Source organism: Suncus etruscus, chromosome 17 (genome assembly GCF_024139225.1).
Source record: "Suncus etruscus isolate mSunEtr1 chromosome 17, mSunEtr1.pri.cur, whole genome shotgun sequence".
Classification (NCBI taxonomy): domain Eukaryota; kingdom Metazoa; phylum Chordata; class Mammalia; order Eulipotyphla; family Soricidae; genus Suncus; species Suncus etruscus.
This window is the reverse complement of record NC_064864.1, coordinates 7,122,413-7,137,191: the sequence shown is the minus strand read 5'-3', so window position 1 is coordinate 7,137,191 and position 14,779 is coordinate 7,122,413. Positions and strand designations below refer to the sequence as shown.

Sequence of the window (14,779 nt, the reverse complement as noted above, 5' to 3'; positions counted from 1 at the left end):
ATCAGCTCATTTCTCAGCTTACAAAGTTTTTAAGAAACCTGAGAATGTGTAAGTTTCTTTCAGTGGGAAGCACATAACATTTATGAAGTATTTCTTTGGGGATTATATCACAGTTTTATTTAATTTTTAGGACAAAAGTTAAATTCAATATTTGTGTTAAAGCCAAGGGAAAATGTACCATAAACATAGGAATTTTGGGGTGAGTCAGAGTTCCAAGAATTCCAGATTTACTTAGACCATTTATATAGAGACAGGCTGAGCATTAGTCATCTAGCTCTCAATTTTTTACTTCTTTTAATTAATTGTACCTAAAAATTACCTTTCACCCAAGTAGTCAGATAGTTTTGGCAACTATAATTAAAATAATTATTGGGATTATTGCCAGATATGTAGAAACTTCACAAACTAATAACAAATATATACTATAAAGTATTCCCCAACTAAACTACTAGTAGTTGAAAAACTATTGAAGAGCATCAAGCCATTGGGGGGTTCTTTGCCACTAGAAAACCCTTTGCTTGCGTAAAATTAAACCACTCATAAGATATTTTAGATAGGCTTTGTTGAACATTTATTTTTACCTTAGACCAGAAAATAATGATTTTTTTGTGTGTGTGTTTTCTGCCACTACGTCTTCTAGGATGAAGTTATTGCTGTTTCTGAAAAGGTGATTGTGAAACTTGAAGACCTGGTCAAGTGGGTACATTCTGATTTCTCCAAGTGGAGATGTGGCCTCCATGCTGGATCAGTGAAAACTGAGGTCTTGGGAAGGAATGGACAGAAGGAAGCTCTTCTGAAGTACCGGCAGTCAACCCTAAATAGTGGACTCAACTTCAAAGATGTCCTCAAAGAGAAGGCTGATCTTGGTAAATATAATTTGCATTTTTAATCTACTATGTGGGTACATGTGTTAACACATTTTTGTTGTAGGTTTTTCTGGAAACTTTTTTATTACCTTGATTTTATATTTTAAAATATTTATTTGCTTTTCCAAGGGCCTGAGGATATGGATGGACAAGGGATTGTGTGGATTAAGACATTATTGGCTATTGGATCCCAAGCCCTTCTAAGCAATGCAGGGCTTTGTAATGAAAACTGAGTGATAAAACCTATGGCCCTACATAAAACTTCCATTTGATATGGAAGCATGACTTAATTAGAGTATTTAAAAAGGAATAAATGAATAGCTTAAGTATTTGTTCTAAGTAGATAATAAAAATGGTTTATGCTGGATAGAAAAGTGAGGAAGAGAGATGAGTGACTTAAATATGGCATGAAAGATATGCTGAAATAAAGGAATCACTCATCAATTACTTACGGTATAGATTTTTCTGAGATTTTAAACTTCAGCTTTCTCCTTCAATTATATATTCATTTCTTTCTCTTTCACTCCTTTTCATGTTAAGTTTAAAGGAGAACTTGAGTTTCAGAGTTATTCATGCTTGAGATTTGGAGTAGTTATTGTTGCATATTAGCGGGGTACCTAATTAATTAACTTGGTATCTAATTAGATCTTTATACCTTATTTTCCTCATCTACCATATATGAGGAATTTAAGGCTTATAGTAATATGTAAGATAATAAAATACAATGCTAGGATAATTAATTGGCATATATGAGTAGCTCTTAATTTATTTTGTTGCCTTTTCTTAATGCTTTCTTCTGGAAAATTGCGAGTCCTTGGATCCCTCCCTCCCCCACAATTTATTTTTTGTGGCATTTCACTAACTTGTTCTAATATTGCTCAATATTAAAGTTGTTGACCTCTGATTTAGACTACTTATTTCCTCTTTAGGCAAAAAGGAACTTCATTTTTCACATATTAAGGCATCTTTTTTCTTTCATTTAGCATAATGCTGATTTTCATAGCATTAGTGTGACAACTTCCTGTTTTTTTTTCCAAAATATAAATTTTTAACTATTACATCTAATTTAGATGACTTATTCAATTGGCAAACAAGAGAGAATAACACCAGCAATTTAATCAGTCTTTCCTGTGATTTGGGTTTTTGATGAGCTGTGTTCTGTTGGAGAATTAGTTTTAAGATTTTCTTATAATTTGAACTTAATAATCAACAATTTCCTGGAATAGTTTGGTCTGTGTCAGATTTCAATGATTTGGACATGGTGACCTGATTGACTTGCACATTTAAAGAGAGTTTTTAATCAAGTGTTTTCCAAGTCATATCTATAAGCTGTTACACCCATCAATTCTGTGACCACACAATACTTGTCTTCTGACATGTACAAATGCTGAATAATATCTTTTGTGTGACCTTTTAAATATCTAACTAAGTTGTATTGCTATTGTCTTACATTTTCTTTAACTTTAAGCCTTCTTTTGTTTGTTTGATGTTTTTGAGTTATGGAATATACTGTTACTAATAAAAACTAAACAGGAAACCCCATGGGGGACAAAGGATGTGTAGATGGTTAAGCTTGATGTCACATGCATAAACAAGAGTATTTATAGCCGAGTTGTTTTGTGTTTAGAATTTATTAATGAACATGAAAGAAACCTAATATCTCAATTTTCTCAGAGTTTAGAAGCTTTGATCTTCCTGATTCTTAAAAATGTTCATGATTTACCTTTTAAAGAAATCAATTCTAGAAGAAGTTAGTTTACAGTGAATAATATTCAGAGTACTAAGTGATTTATAAACCTAGTTTTAAAATGATATAGTATAGCACGTAGGACTTTTATCTGCAAGTGACTGACCTGGGCTCAATACCTGACATTACATGATTTCCTGAACTCACCAGGAGTGATTCCTGAGGGCAGAGCCAGGAATAAGCCCTAAGCATTACTGGATATGACCCCAAACCAAAAATGAAATGAAATGAAATGAAATAAAATAATGCTTATTGCTGAGTCCATCTTGACAGATTTTTTGTTCAGTAGGACTTAAGAAAAACCAAGGAATGTTATTGACAAAAGGTCTTTCTTCTATGTGATTTGACTTTTTTTCCTCTATCTCTCTGGAAAGAGATAACTCTGGGATCTGCTAAGGAAGGGAAAATAATCATCAACAGAAGTTTTTTTTTGTTTGTTTGTTTTGTTTTTTTTTTGGTTTTTGGGCCACACCCGGTGACGCTCAGGGGTTACTTCTGGCTATGTGCTCAGAAGCCGCTCCTGGCTTGGGGGACCATATGGGATACCGGGGGATCGAACCAAGGTCCGCCCTAGGCTAGCGCTGGCAAGGCAGACACCTTACCTCTAGCGCCACCGCGCTGGCCCCCTCAATAGAAGTTTTAACCAGGAGAGTCCTCTCCTTTGTTGAGCAAGAAACAACATATATTTCTTTTCTATTTTTTTTTTAAAGTAAAATATCCCTTTAAGGATAGAATTTGGGGCCTTGAAATTCTACTCAGTTGGTATGAACTGTGGGGAATTTGAGACAAATAGCTTTTGTAATTGGAATGCACACTGTGTTGTAATAAAGTGGAAAGAGAAACAAAAACTTTCCTTAATGTAATGAGTTTCCATTATCTGTGTGATCTAAGGTTTACAAGTCTACATTGTTAGGCTTTATATTGGGGAGACAGGGGATGTCATTCGCTCTATGCATTCCTGTCCTAGCAACTTTCCCTTCAACTTCTTCCCTTTCTCTGTCTACAACATCAAAATATTTGTTGTCTGCACCTTTCTTTCTGCACAGTGGTTTTCTTATCTCTCTTTCCCTTAGCCACAGTGAAACCACTTCCAATACCACATTGTTAATGGAAGTTCACACACTTATTAGGTTTTTTCCTTCTGTAGAACCCTTCTAACTTTTCATTGTTCTTACCAAAGAAAGATGAACTCGGAGATTATTAAGAACCTCTCTTTTTTATTTTTTTCTGGGGGAAGCAAGCAATGAATGAAAAGATCTCGCCTTTCTGTTGATCAAGTAAAACTCCAATATGTGTTTAACTGAGCTATTTCATCATACTGAAATATCAGTCGTATGAAAGTAGTAGTAGCAAAATAATCCTTAGTGACTTTTCACATTGAAAAGCTAATTAAAAAACTGCTCTTGCTCAATTTTTAGGTAGAATGAGTTCCCTTTAATTCCACTTTTGTGTCACTTCCTGTCTCTCTGAATAGTGTTAAAAAAATGTTCTCACAAATGTGTGTCTGCCAACAAATTAATACTCTTCAAGGAGTAACTCTGCCCCACATGGCAGCTTCCAATAACCGTTCTGATTCAAATCACAAGTCCCTCATTGTTTTTATTCCTTCCTTCCCCCTCCAGGGACAAAACTTAAGCACCATATTTGCTTTTTAAAAAAAAACCTTTGTGGAATTGTCACTTAAGATAACTAAATGCGGACGAAAACCATAGATTAAGAGAGTGGACAATTAATAATCTTGCAAAAACATTTCATAGATGTGTTAGAGCACTTGTCCCCTTCTCTCCTCTTTGTCCTTTTCTAAAAAAGAAAGTTCATGTGAAACCAATGCAAATGTGACTTTACTCAGTGAGATATTTTGCCTTCTTTCAGACAGTTTCATACTGAAGGTTATTAAAAAAAGAAAAAAGAACTATGTTAAAAGAGGAGGGTTAAGGAATGTATTATTCATAAGCATAACGAACACAGAAACCTGTTTTTCCAGAAGAATCGGGTTGATTAAATCATTCACTGCACAAGCCTCTAGTTATTTATTTTTGTCTTTAGAATTACAGTACTTAGCTTTTGTAATAAAGTGGACTTGATACCCATATTTGGTATGGCAATTTGAAGTACTCAGATGAAGAATTATTTCATTTGACAAAATTTTTAGCCAGGAAAGAATATAAACACTATCAGTTAAAAATAGCAAACTTATATATATTTTTTTTATTCCTTGGGCTATAGTTTTTTTTTTCTTTAAAAAAATCAAATTATTTTATATAACACTGCTTCTTACAGAGTTCCTTTAAGTGAGGTATGAAAGCTGCACTGTAAGCTTTATTGGCCTATAAATATGTCATTATAGTTGGACTACATTTATATGCTTTGAATTGTTGTTTAAGCCAAGAAAATATGTCTCTACAGGTTGGCTTTTTATTGAAACCCTTTGAGGCATACAACAGAATGTATTTTAGGCCAAGGTTATTAAAACAGCATTTTCATTTTTTTGTAGCAGACTCATTGTCAATTATGCTGCCACAAACTGTCTGTGGATGGGCAGTTACGAATGGTTTCATCTCCAAATGTGTCTTTAGAAAAAATAAAATAAGGGTCTGAGCTGAAATTGAAAAAAGAAACCAAAAGACTGTGGGTGTCAGTATGGTTGAATTTAATGATGGGAGGGTTCTCTCAGTTCAATTTCTATTTCTAAAGTTCCATCAAGCTGAGAAAGAGGGGCTTCCCCCTATCTAATCAGATGCTGGAACTTTTATTGTACTTTGGGGCAACATGGTGGTATGAAAAATACAGTGGATAAGATAGCAAGAGACCTCTGTGGATATATCACATTCAGAATGTCTTTGGACCTTCAGATTACTATATAAAAAATAGGTACTCATGTGTACTTTATTTATAGTACTTGCTTTATTTATAGAATTTCAGAAGATCAATTGGGTAAAAATTAACTAATACCCTTGGAAATCCAAGAGATATTTTCTTTAGATTTTTATTAGGAGGTACTTAATTAGAGAAAGCTATATAAGGTATACACATGAAGAGAAATAAATGTATATAAAGGTAAGGATACATGCATGCATATATATGTATATTTATATTTTATAGCTTTTCTGTTTTTGAAAATTCTGTCAAGGTCTGCTGTGCCTTGAGTGACCAATAGTGGACTTGGCTTGGAAATTGTAGGGGCTTTGCTCAGAGCATTTAATTTAAGTTTGAAAATATTCAACTGCTTCTTGGGCTGTAGAAATGGGAAGCATTCTCACACTCTGTTGAAGAAAAGAGTATTGATGTTCCTAATACAAGCACTATTAAAGCTGACAATTTGTTGTAAGAAACATTTTGCACCAAGATAAGCTAATGAACTTATTGGGATTGGAAAAATGCTTCTTACAGTTTGTGTTCCCCTGACCCTACATTGAAATAGTCCTCTGTCTTCTTTAATTTGAAGAGTCACAGTATATTTCAGTTCTTTGCCAGGATGTTTCTTTCAGTTGCTAACCATTCTGGCCAGTACTCTTTGAACACACTCAAGATATCCTTTGCATCAGTTTACTGTTTTTCATTGTATGAACTCATTTTCATTCAGATCCTTAGGGAACCAGATTTAGGAGTGGCTCTCTGTGGAAGGGGAAGTCTTGTTTCATCCATTAGAAATCATTTTCCAGGTAGGACAATACTTGGTCAAAACTTGTTTGCTGTCTTTGTTTGAGTCCCATGGCTTTAATTTTTTGTTCTTCAGAGCAAAAAGGAGGAAAAGATGTTATTTTGTCACTACATTTTTCTGAAGCATGATTATTTATTTGCTCTTGTTTTAAAAGATAGTCAATTAAATGTCGGCTACTTCTTAATGAACAATATCAGTGTTCTGCCTTTTCTGCTTCTTTAGCACTGAGGGTAGAACTTGCTCAAATTAATTTTTGCTTCTATAAAGATCTATAGTTGAAAAACAGCTGATACTTCTTCTTTGACTAGGTATAACTCTAGGTATAGTTTCGATGTCCCTGAAGAAGGCAAACAACTCACCCATGCTTTAGCTTTAACTTCATTTGCAATTAGTCAATTATTCATGGTGATCACCATCTGAGGAACAGATAAGCAAAATTTAAAACTTTCATCTGTGATCTGAGACCCTTAATATACAACATCACATACAGGCACACACAAACACACACATGGTTCTGTATACATGATTTGGGTCTATGAAAAGTCTTCTTTTTTTTTAATTTTACTAAAGAAATTTTTTAAATTGAGGTACTGGAATTTACAGTACTATTAATCATACTTTTTATGCATGCACCATTTCAACACTATATTTATCACCAGAGTGCCTGCTTCTCTCCACCAGTGTCCCAAGGGCCCATCCCTACTATCTTCATAAGTTATTCATCTCATATTCATGAGGTGATCATGAAAGCTCAGTTTTATGGACAAAATCTTTAGTTCCAATAACTTTGAACATTTGGCCTTTTCTTATTGTGCTTCTTACATATCTTATATCAAAGAGCTTTTCTTTGTTTTTGGCTACATCCGGCAGTGCTCAGGGCTGACTGCTTGCTCTGTGCTCAGGGATCACTCCTGGTAAAGTTAGGGTACTTGTGGAATGCGAGGAATTGAACCTTGGTCGTCTGTGTGCAGGGCAATTGTCATCCATTGTACTATCTTTCAGGCCCTGAGAAGCCCTTTAAAAATAATGGCGATGACATCTACACTCAAAATAAAGCTAAACTCCTGAAATTCCTCAAAATATAAATCAATAGTAACTTGACACTATTTTTTTCCAAGAATTGTATATTTTGGGGTCAGTTGGTAGTACAGGAAGTAGGGTGCTTGTCTTTCACACTGATGACCCGGTTTCTATTCCCAGCACCCGAGATGGTCCCCAGAGCCCACTAGAAGAAACCCCTGAGCACCTTCTGAGTGTCGAATAAAATTATGTATGTTTTTAAAAATAGGCACATAAATTAAAAAAGAACACTATGAATAATCCTATGCTTACAAATACTAGAAAGTTTCCATGAAATAGATAAAACCTGCAAATGTATAATTTATTAGATATGGGAAGAGAATTCAGAAAATTTTAAATGGAACTCTTTTTTTTTTTTTTTTTTTTTGGTTTTTGGGCCACACCCGGTGACGCTCAGGGGTTACTCCTGGCTATGCGCTCAGAAGTCGCTCCTGGCTTGGGGGACCATATGGGACGCCGGGGGATCGAACCGTGGTCCGTCCTAGGGTAGCGCAGGTAAGGCAGGCACCTTACCTTTAGCGCCACCGCCCGGCCCCATTAAATGGAACTCTTAATAGACCTATAAAAGCACATATATCGACCTTGATGTTAGAAATATTATATTATAAATAATGCTTAAGTCTCTACATTAATAAAGGATCATAGTAAAAAAAAATCTCTATTTTAAAATTATCACCTAATTAGACATAGAACAGTCAATGTAAATGAAACATAATTCATTATTGAAAATAAATAAAATCCCTCAGCAACCTAGGTGTAAACAGAGCTTTCTTAATCTGGTTAAGAGGAACCATACATCTGTGATTGAATGCTATATTCAATGGCAAAGTGTTGGGAAGTTTGTCTTATTTAAAAAAACTTCTTTAACATTTAACATTTCTTGAAAATTTGGTTTCAAAGCTATGAATTCTTTACACTGCTTTTTGCACATTAAATTCTGTGTGAATTTGCTTCAAATCTGAATGACAGTCTAGCTGCCTAGAGTATTTTCAGTGAGGTATTCATTTTATTGAGTTTAATATTTATATAATTCATATTTACGTTATTTATATTTATTTTTTAAATTTACATTGTATTGACTTTATGTAGAATATAATATATTGTATAAATAGAAATATAATCTATGTAATATATATCTCACTATCTTTTTCTAGCTCATAGGGTCTCATTTGGCACAGTTTTCTTATTTGAACTCACACAATTTCCTGTGCTTCACTGATTGCCTGTGTCATTGTCTCTTTACGTACATTAAATAGCCACAATATGGTCTCATTCAAGTCATTCTCTTAGAGTTTACAGAGCTGGCTGATATTGGTAGATTGATATTCATGCTATTATCTCCACATTGAAGTTGGTGAATATCTACATGATTTTACATTTTGTCAATTGTGTTCTTGGGCTGATGGGTTAGACTTTGTACTTAGCCATGAGTCTCTAAGGGATTAGGCTGGGTGTCACTTGTATTTTTTATTCCTTTCCTGTTTTTATCCACTGAGAGGAGGTATAAAAATGAACAAAACGTGTATAAGTGTGGGCAATGTGAGATGCCATGTAGAAAGCTGTGAGAGAGTGGTTTGGAAGATGTGGAAGATGAGATGGTGGAAGCTTAATTCGAAGGCTGTTTTGGCAACTGCAAGAAAAGGAAATATGCTTCTAGTTACCAAAAAGCCTTAGGATCTCAGCTAGAAAGTTATCCTCACCTGAAACGTGTAGAAGGTGTGAGATGTACAAGTGGACCTACTGAGGAAACATTCTTTTAGTTGTTTTTGTCTATTGACAAATGAATAAGAGTTTGTATTTCTGGTATCCATAGATTGCAAATATAGAGTGCTTTTTTCTTGGGCAGGGGGTTGTATTAGATATATAGTAGAGAGTCTTTTACAGAAAACAAACATGGTTGATCTTAAAAAGATTCTATACCTCAATATATTTTCTAAATGGGGCTTAACTCAATTTCCCCATTGTTAAGGTGCATAGTATTTTGTTTCTTCTTATATTGTAACTTGAAGATGATTTTGTTTGCTTTCCACTTCTCATTAGCCACTGCATTACTGATGATGTTTTCATAATAGTTACTGATGATATGTAGTATGTCATATATCATCATTATCATGCCATATGATATCATCATAGCTATTATCATGATAGCATCACCTTTGAATAAAAGCAAATGTATCATACATGTGCATGGAAGTGACTTTTCCATAGTGCTTTGTGAATAGACACTTGATTTGGGATAGGTAGTGCTTAATACTCTTGAGTGTTAATGCTGATTCTTCTGAGAAGCTTATTTATCTTTAGTTACTAGAGTATGAAGAAAATATTTCAGGGTACCTTAAATGTGACACTTTATCACAAAGCATGTCATTTTTCAGGGGGCAGTGTGATAGCACAGCGGTAGGACATTTTTCCTTGTATATGGTCTACCCAGGATGAACCCAGGTTTGATCCCCCACATCCCATACGGTTCCCTGAGACTGCCAGGAGCAATTTTTTGAGCACAGAGCCAGGAACATCCATACCCTTAACACCACCAGGTGTGGCTGAAAAAACGAAAACAAAAAATTTTTTTAATTTTTCTGACTACCAAAGATCCACTCCCCTTCACTCCTATAATGTTGTGTATATGTCTATAGCTTATATATGTCACTATAAAGGGAAGCTAAGGTTTAGACTTTTACTCTATTTTAATAAGTATATTTATTGAGCACGATTGGAAAAACAGCATATTTTCAAAGTTGTATGAAACATTTTTGTACAGTAGAGGGCGGATCAAATAGTGCTGCCTATGGAAGGTTTTTCTAGTACCTTTTATCATGTTTTCAAGTTTGTCATGAAAATTCCAGAACTGTCTTGCTCAAGATTCTTCTTTAGGTCCCCTCCATCTGCTTTCTCTGGGTTGTTTGTTTGTTTTGGGGTGTTGTGAAGTGTTTGTGCCACACCCACATATCTCAGGGGCAATTTCTGGTACTGTGCTCATTGACCACTGGCTGTGCTTGGGAGACCATACGCAATGCTGTAAATTTGAACTGGGGTCAGCCACATGCAAGGCGAAGTCTTAACCCCTGTATCTCTCTCTTAACTTGGGGTAATTTAATGTCTTAAATTAAATTAATCTCTTAATTCGGGGTAATTTCTAGCATTTTTATATTTATGACTTGACTTAAATGTTGGCATTCAGCATTTTCATTTTCCACACTCCCAACCTTATCTCTCTTGTTATAAATATATACTTGTATAAAATATAAATGTTGCAGGAAAATATCCCATGAACTCTTTATTCTAGCCTCTTTTCTTTATTATTATTATTTTATTAAAACTACTGTAATCTACAAAGTCCCTCATAGTTGAATTTTAGACATACAGCGAGGCAGGGCCATTGCTACAACCTATGTCGATATTTTCTTTATTATTAACTGAATTTCATTATTGTTGTTTTCCTTATTACTTATATGCTCCATGTTTATATTAGAAAATGTAGGTGATAAAAGCAGAAAAATATAAGTTGCTTATTTTCTTCCCACTCACAAGTGACTGCATTTTAGCATTTTATGCTTCTTTCTATATACTAGTGTGTATGAACGTGGATATAAAGAACTTACTTTTTTTTCTTATAAAAATAAAATTTAAAGTTTCTTCTTCCCCACTCCACCAACCTAAATTTAAATTTGGAGGTGTCTCTTGACAATGCCTCTATGCTGTTTAAGTGCCTCCCCCTTTTCCTTTTGGCTACCTGCTTCATTGTGGCATATTTTGTACTTTGGTTTAAAATATTAAATCAAGTTGAATATTGCTTCTGTTTTCTCCACACTTTGAATTCCTGAGCTCTGCACATACTCATGATTCTTTCCTTCTATGTTCACAGAGGTGAAATTGCCCGTACAAAGTGCACACAGAATGTTAAGGCAGCCTATCTTTCTGCCTTATCTTTGATCCTTTATGTAAACCTTATGCTATATAGACTAACTTGTCTAACTGCTTGGTCTTCTTTCTCTTTGAGCTCATATACACATTCCTCTGCCCCACACTCTCCAATTTGTTTTAAGTGGCTAATACCTTTACTTACTCTTGCAACGTCCCTCCCAGGACTTTTACCTGTAGGAATAATCTCTTTTCTTTAAGATTCACTTGAAGCCCTTTTAGCCTATACATCTTAGAACCTCCAAATCTCGGGTTTTCTCTGTCTTAAAGACCTCTTATCACCCTTAGTGTCTCCACTACCTTATTGACCACTGTACTCTATAATTATCAATATAATGGTCTATCTTTTTTTTTTTATGTGCAGGCCTTATCTTCCCAGTAATAGCTTTAACTGTATCAGGTACTTTGACATCAAAGCTTTACCTACTAGGTTATGTAAACATGTGACTTTTATGACCAACCTCCTTGGAAATTTCTGGAGTTCTTTATTGAGTCTGCTTGGGATAGCCAAGTATATTATTATACTTGACTTGATTTATTTTTCTGTATTTCCTAAGACACTTTCTTTTGGAGTGCCTTCTCCTTGGAGCCTGATAGGAATAGCAAGAGACTTGAATTGTTTAGTTTCTGACTGTTCTGTAGAGTCTACAAGAAATTTTTTTTGAGAACTGCCTTTTTGAATATGTTTAATGCTAATCTGCTAGCTTGAAGATTGCTGGTGGTGCTTAGGATCAGTTGCCTGTTGATATTTGACATATTAATATTGGCATTCATTAATTCCTTTCTTCCTCATGGGAATCTTTTTCATGTTCCAGGACTATAGATGAAATTTAAAAACAATATGCAGGGGAAATAAACAAATCTAGACTGAACTTGCTATCCCTTTATCTTTATTTTATTATCAGTTGTTTGTAATCTTTTTATATTTTTAAAGACAGGTCATTAAGGAGATGGTTTTGGTTTGATGTCTAATACTTCTTATTATAGGTTATTGTACTGTATTAATACACACCCCTCTTAAAATGGTTGCTTTTTAATCATAGTGGAGGGTTTTCCCCATGTTCCAACTACCCATTTTCCTCCTTTAGTCGACCAAAAGTTATTCTGTTTGCCCCTGCAAAGACTATGTTGCATGTATTGTCTATTCACTCAATAAGAAATAAAGCATTGTTTTCATAGCAGTGCTGATAATAAGGCAAATTTCAAAGTATGATGAAATGTATACTTTTCTAGCACAGAGAAAACCCTGTATTTACCTGGCTAATTACCCATCACCTGATGATTGTGCGTAAATATAGGCTTTTCACATGGACAGTCTCTATAGATATCATTCTCTTCTCTCCCCTGCCCTCCTCTTCCCTCACCCCTCTCCTCCCTTTCTTTCCCCACCCCTTCCTTATATTATCCTATCCCCTCCCTTCTCCTCGACCTTTCCCTCCCTTCTCCTCCCTTCTGCCCTTCTCCCCTCTCTTCTCAAATTGAGAATGTCATTTATTTTACATTGTTTTGATAATACTATTTTTTAAAGATTTTCAAAGAATAAGCAAACATAGAAGCTAACATTTTAGGGTAACTTCTTTGGAAAACTTTACTAGCCTTTGTAATTCAGGAGAGTATAAATAGACTTTAAAAGAGACTGGTGGGAGCTGGAACAATAGTACCACAGGTAGGGCACTTGCTTTGCATCCCATATTGCCCCCCACCCCCCACCCCCAGAAACACACACACACACACACACACACACACACACACACACACACACACACACACACACACACACACACACCAAACTCGCTTCTAGTACCTCCAGGAGTGATTCCTGAGGGCAGAGCCAGGAGTATAAACCCAGAGCACTGCTGGATATAACCAAAAAACCAAAACCAACTAACAAACAAAAACTAGACTGACTTCAAACCCTTGCCCCATAAATGGAATGACCTTAAAATGTTTAATTTTCTTTGATTACTTATCTTTAAAACAGAGTTAATAATATGTGTCTGTTTCACAAAACTGGGGAGGATTAGATTAGATTAGTTATGGGGGAGTCGTAAAATCACAGTGGGAATATTTAGTCCAGAATATTGGTTTCTTTTCCACTTTTCCTTTAGAAAGTTGAATGTTGAAATATGCTGTTTTCATCTTCAGCAAAGTAAGCTGGATAGTTGCAACATAAAATGAATACCAGGATATAGATAACAGTAGTATGAAACTTCAGTCAAGTTAAATCACAAATATTTGCCTATCTATGATAAAGCACTGAGATTGAATCGGGGTTAAATACACAAGAATTGGTATCCTGTGAGTCCAGGAACTGCAAGGATTGTATTGAAATAAGTTTTAATGGGACTTTTTTAAATTTTAATTTTCTGGGCTAGAAATTGACTGATGCTATTTCTTATTTACACAAAGTTGCCTGTTGTAGATAAAACACTATAAAACAAACTTGATATGATGGATCCACATTTAAGTACTCGAATCTTTTGCTGTCAGGCTCTTAGGAAGACAAAAAGGGAGGTGGAGAGTTGAACACTGATTAAATGTTTATACTCAGTAGTAACATTAAATAAAACGCATCACTTCTACTTACATTTCACTAATCAAGTGGTTAATTCCATGACCAAATGTCACTTCTGGCAGATAAAGAGAATATAACCATCTCTACAGGATTCTCAGAAGGAGAGGAAAATTGGATGGTAGGTGAACATTTGTAAACTCTTAAGTCTTTAGGATAATGAGTGTCCAAAAAAATAATAAAATAACAGGGCTAATAATCAATGTACAAATGACAGTTATGGTATATTTCCTGCATGTACTTCTTAAATATCTCCTGTAGGAAACTTGATTAGACAATATAGTATTTCAGTAATTAGAATATCATAACTTTATGAAGTAAAATCTGTTTTAGAAATTAACATGAATTCAATTTAAAATGCATATATAAACCATGATATTATATAATATAAACCATGATATTAAAAATAACCAGTGCTTTTAATTCCATTCTTTTAAAGACAGAGAAAAAGTGAATTTTCTTTCTTTTTTTTTTTTTTCCTGACAGTGTTTCAGTGTTTGAATAAAGTTGTCCCACAGCCATTTTTCTGGGCAAACACCAATACCCTCAACTCCTTATATTTAATACAGTGTTACTTCTAATTTCTTCATCTTTCTGGAGTTTTCTGGAGAAATTGAAATGGTTTCCAGAGAAAATTCTCAGAGTGTAACCGTATGGGTCTCTCTTTAAAAACCAAAATATGATACTTCAATCTTTGTTTCCTTAATTTCCTCTTTTAGGCATACGGAATTTTAAACCATTCAGAAATGAAAGTCCTCTTCTAATTCTGCCCAGTTCTATTTCTTTAAAAATTAATATGCTAACAATTGATAGTTACCCCACTAGTTATCTGTGTGAATTGTTTTATTTCAAAAAACAGGATCTTACATTGCACTTTTTTTTTCCTTTTAGCAAATGTCAGTATGCTGCTCACTATAATATAAGCCAAGTTC

General features: G+C 34.6%; 1 protein-coding gene across 1 annotated transcript in view; it reads left to right on the top strand.

Moving 5' to 3' along the window:
• Nucleotides 1–14,779, top strand: part of ARID5B (AT-rich interaction domain 5B) — a 203,625-nt gene that overhangs the window by 37,060 nt on the left and 151,786 nt on the right. The window contains exon 3 of the mRNA XM_049790626.1: nt 641–866. Coding sequence (XP_049646583.1) covers nt 641–866 — 226 coding nt within the window. The remainder of the gene's footprint in view (nt 1–640; nt 867–14,779) is intronic.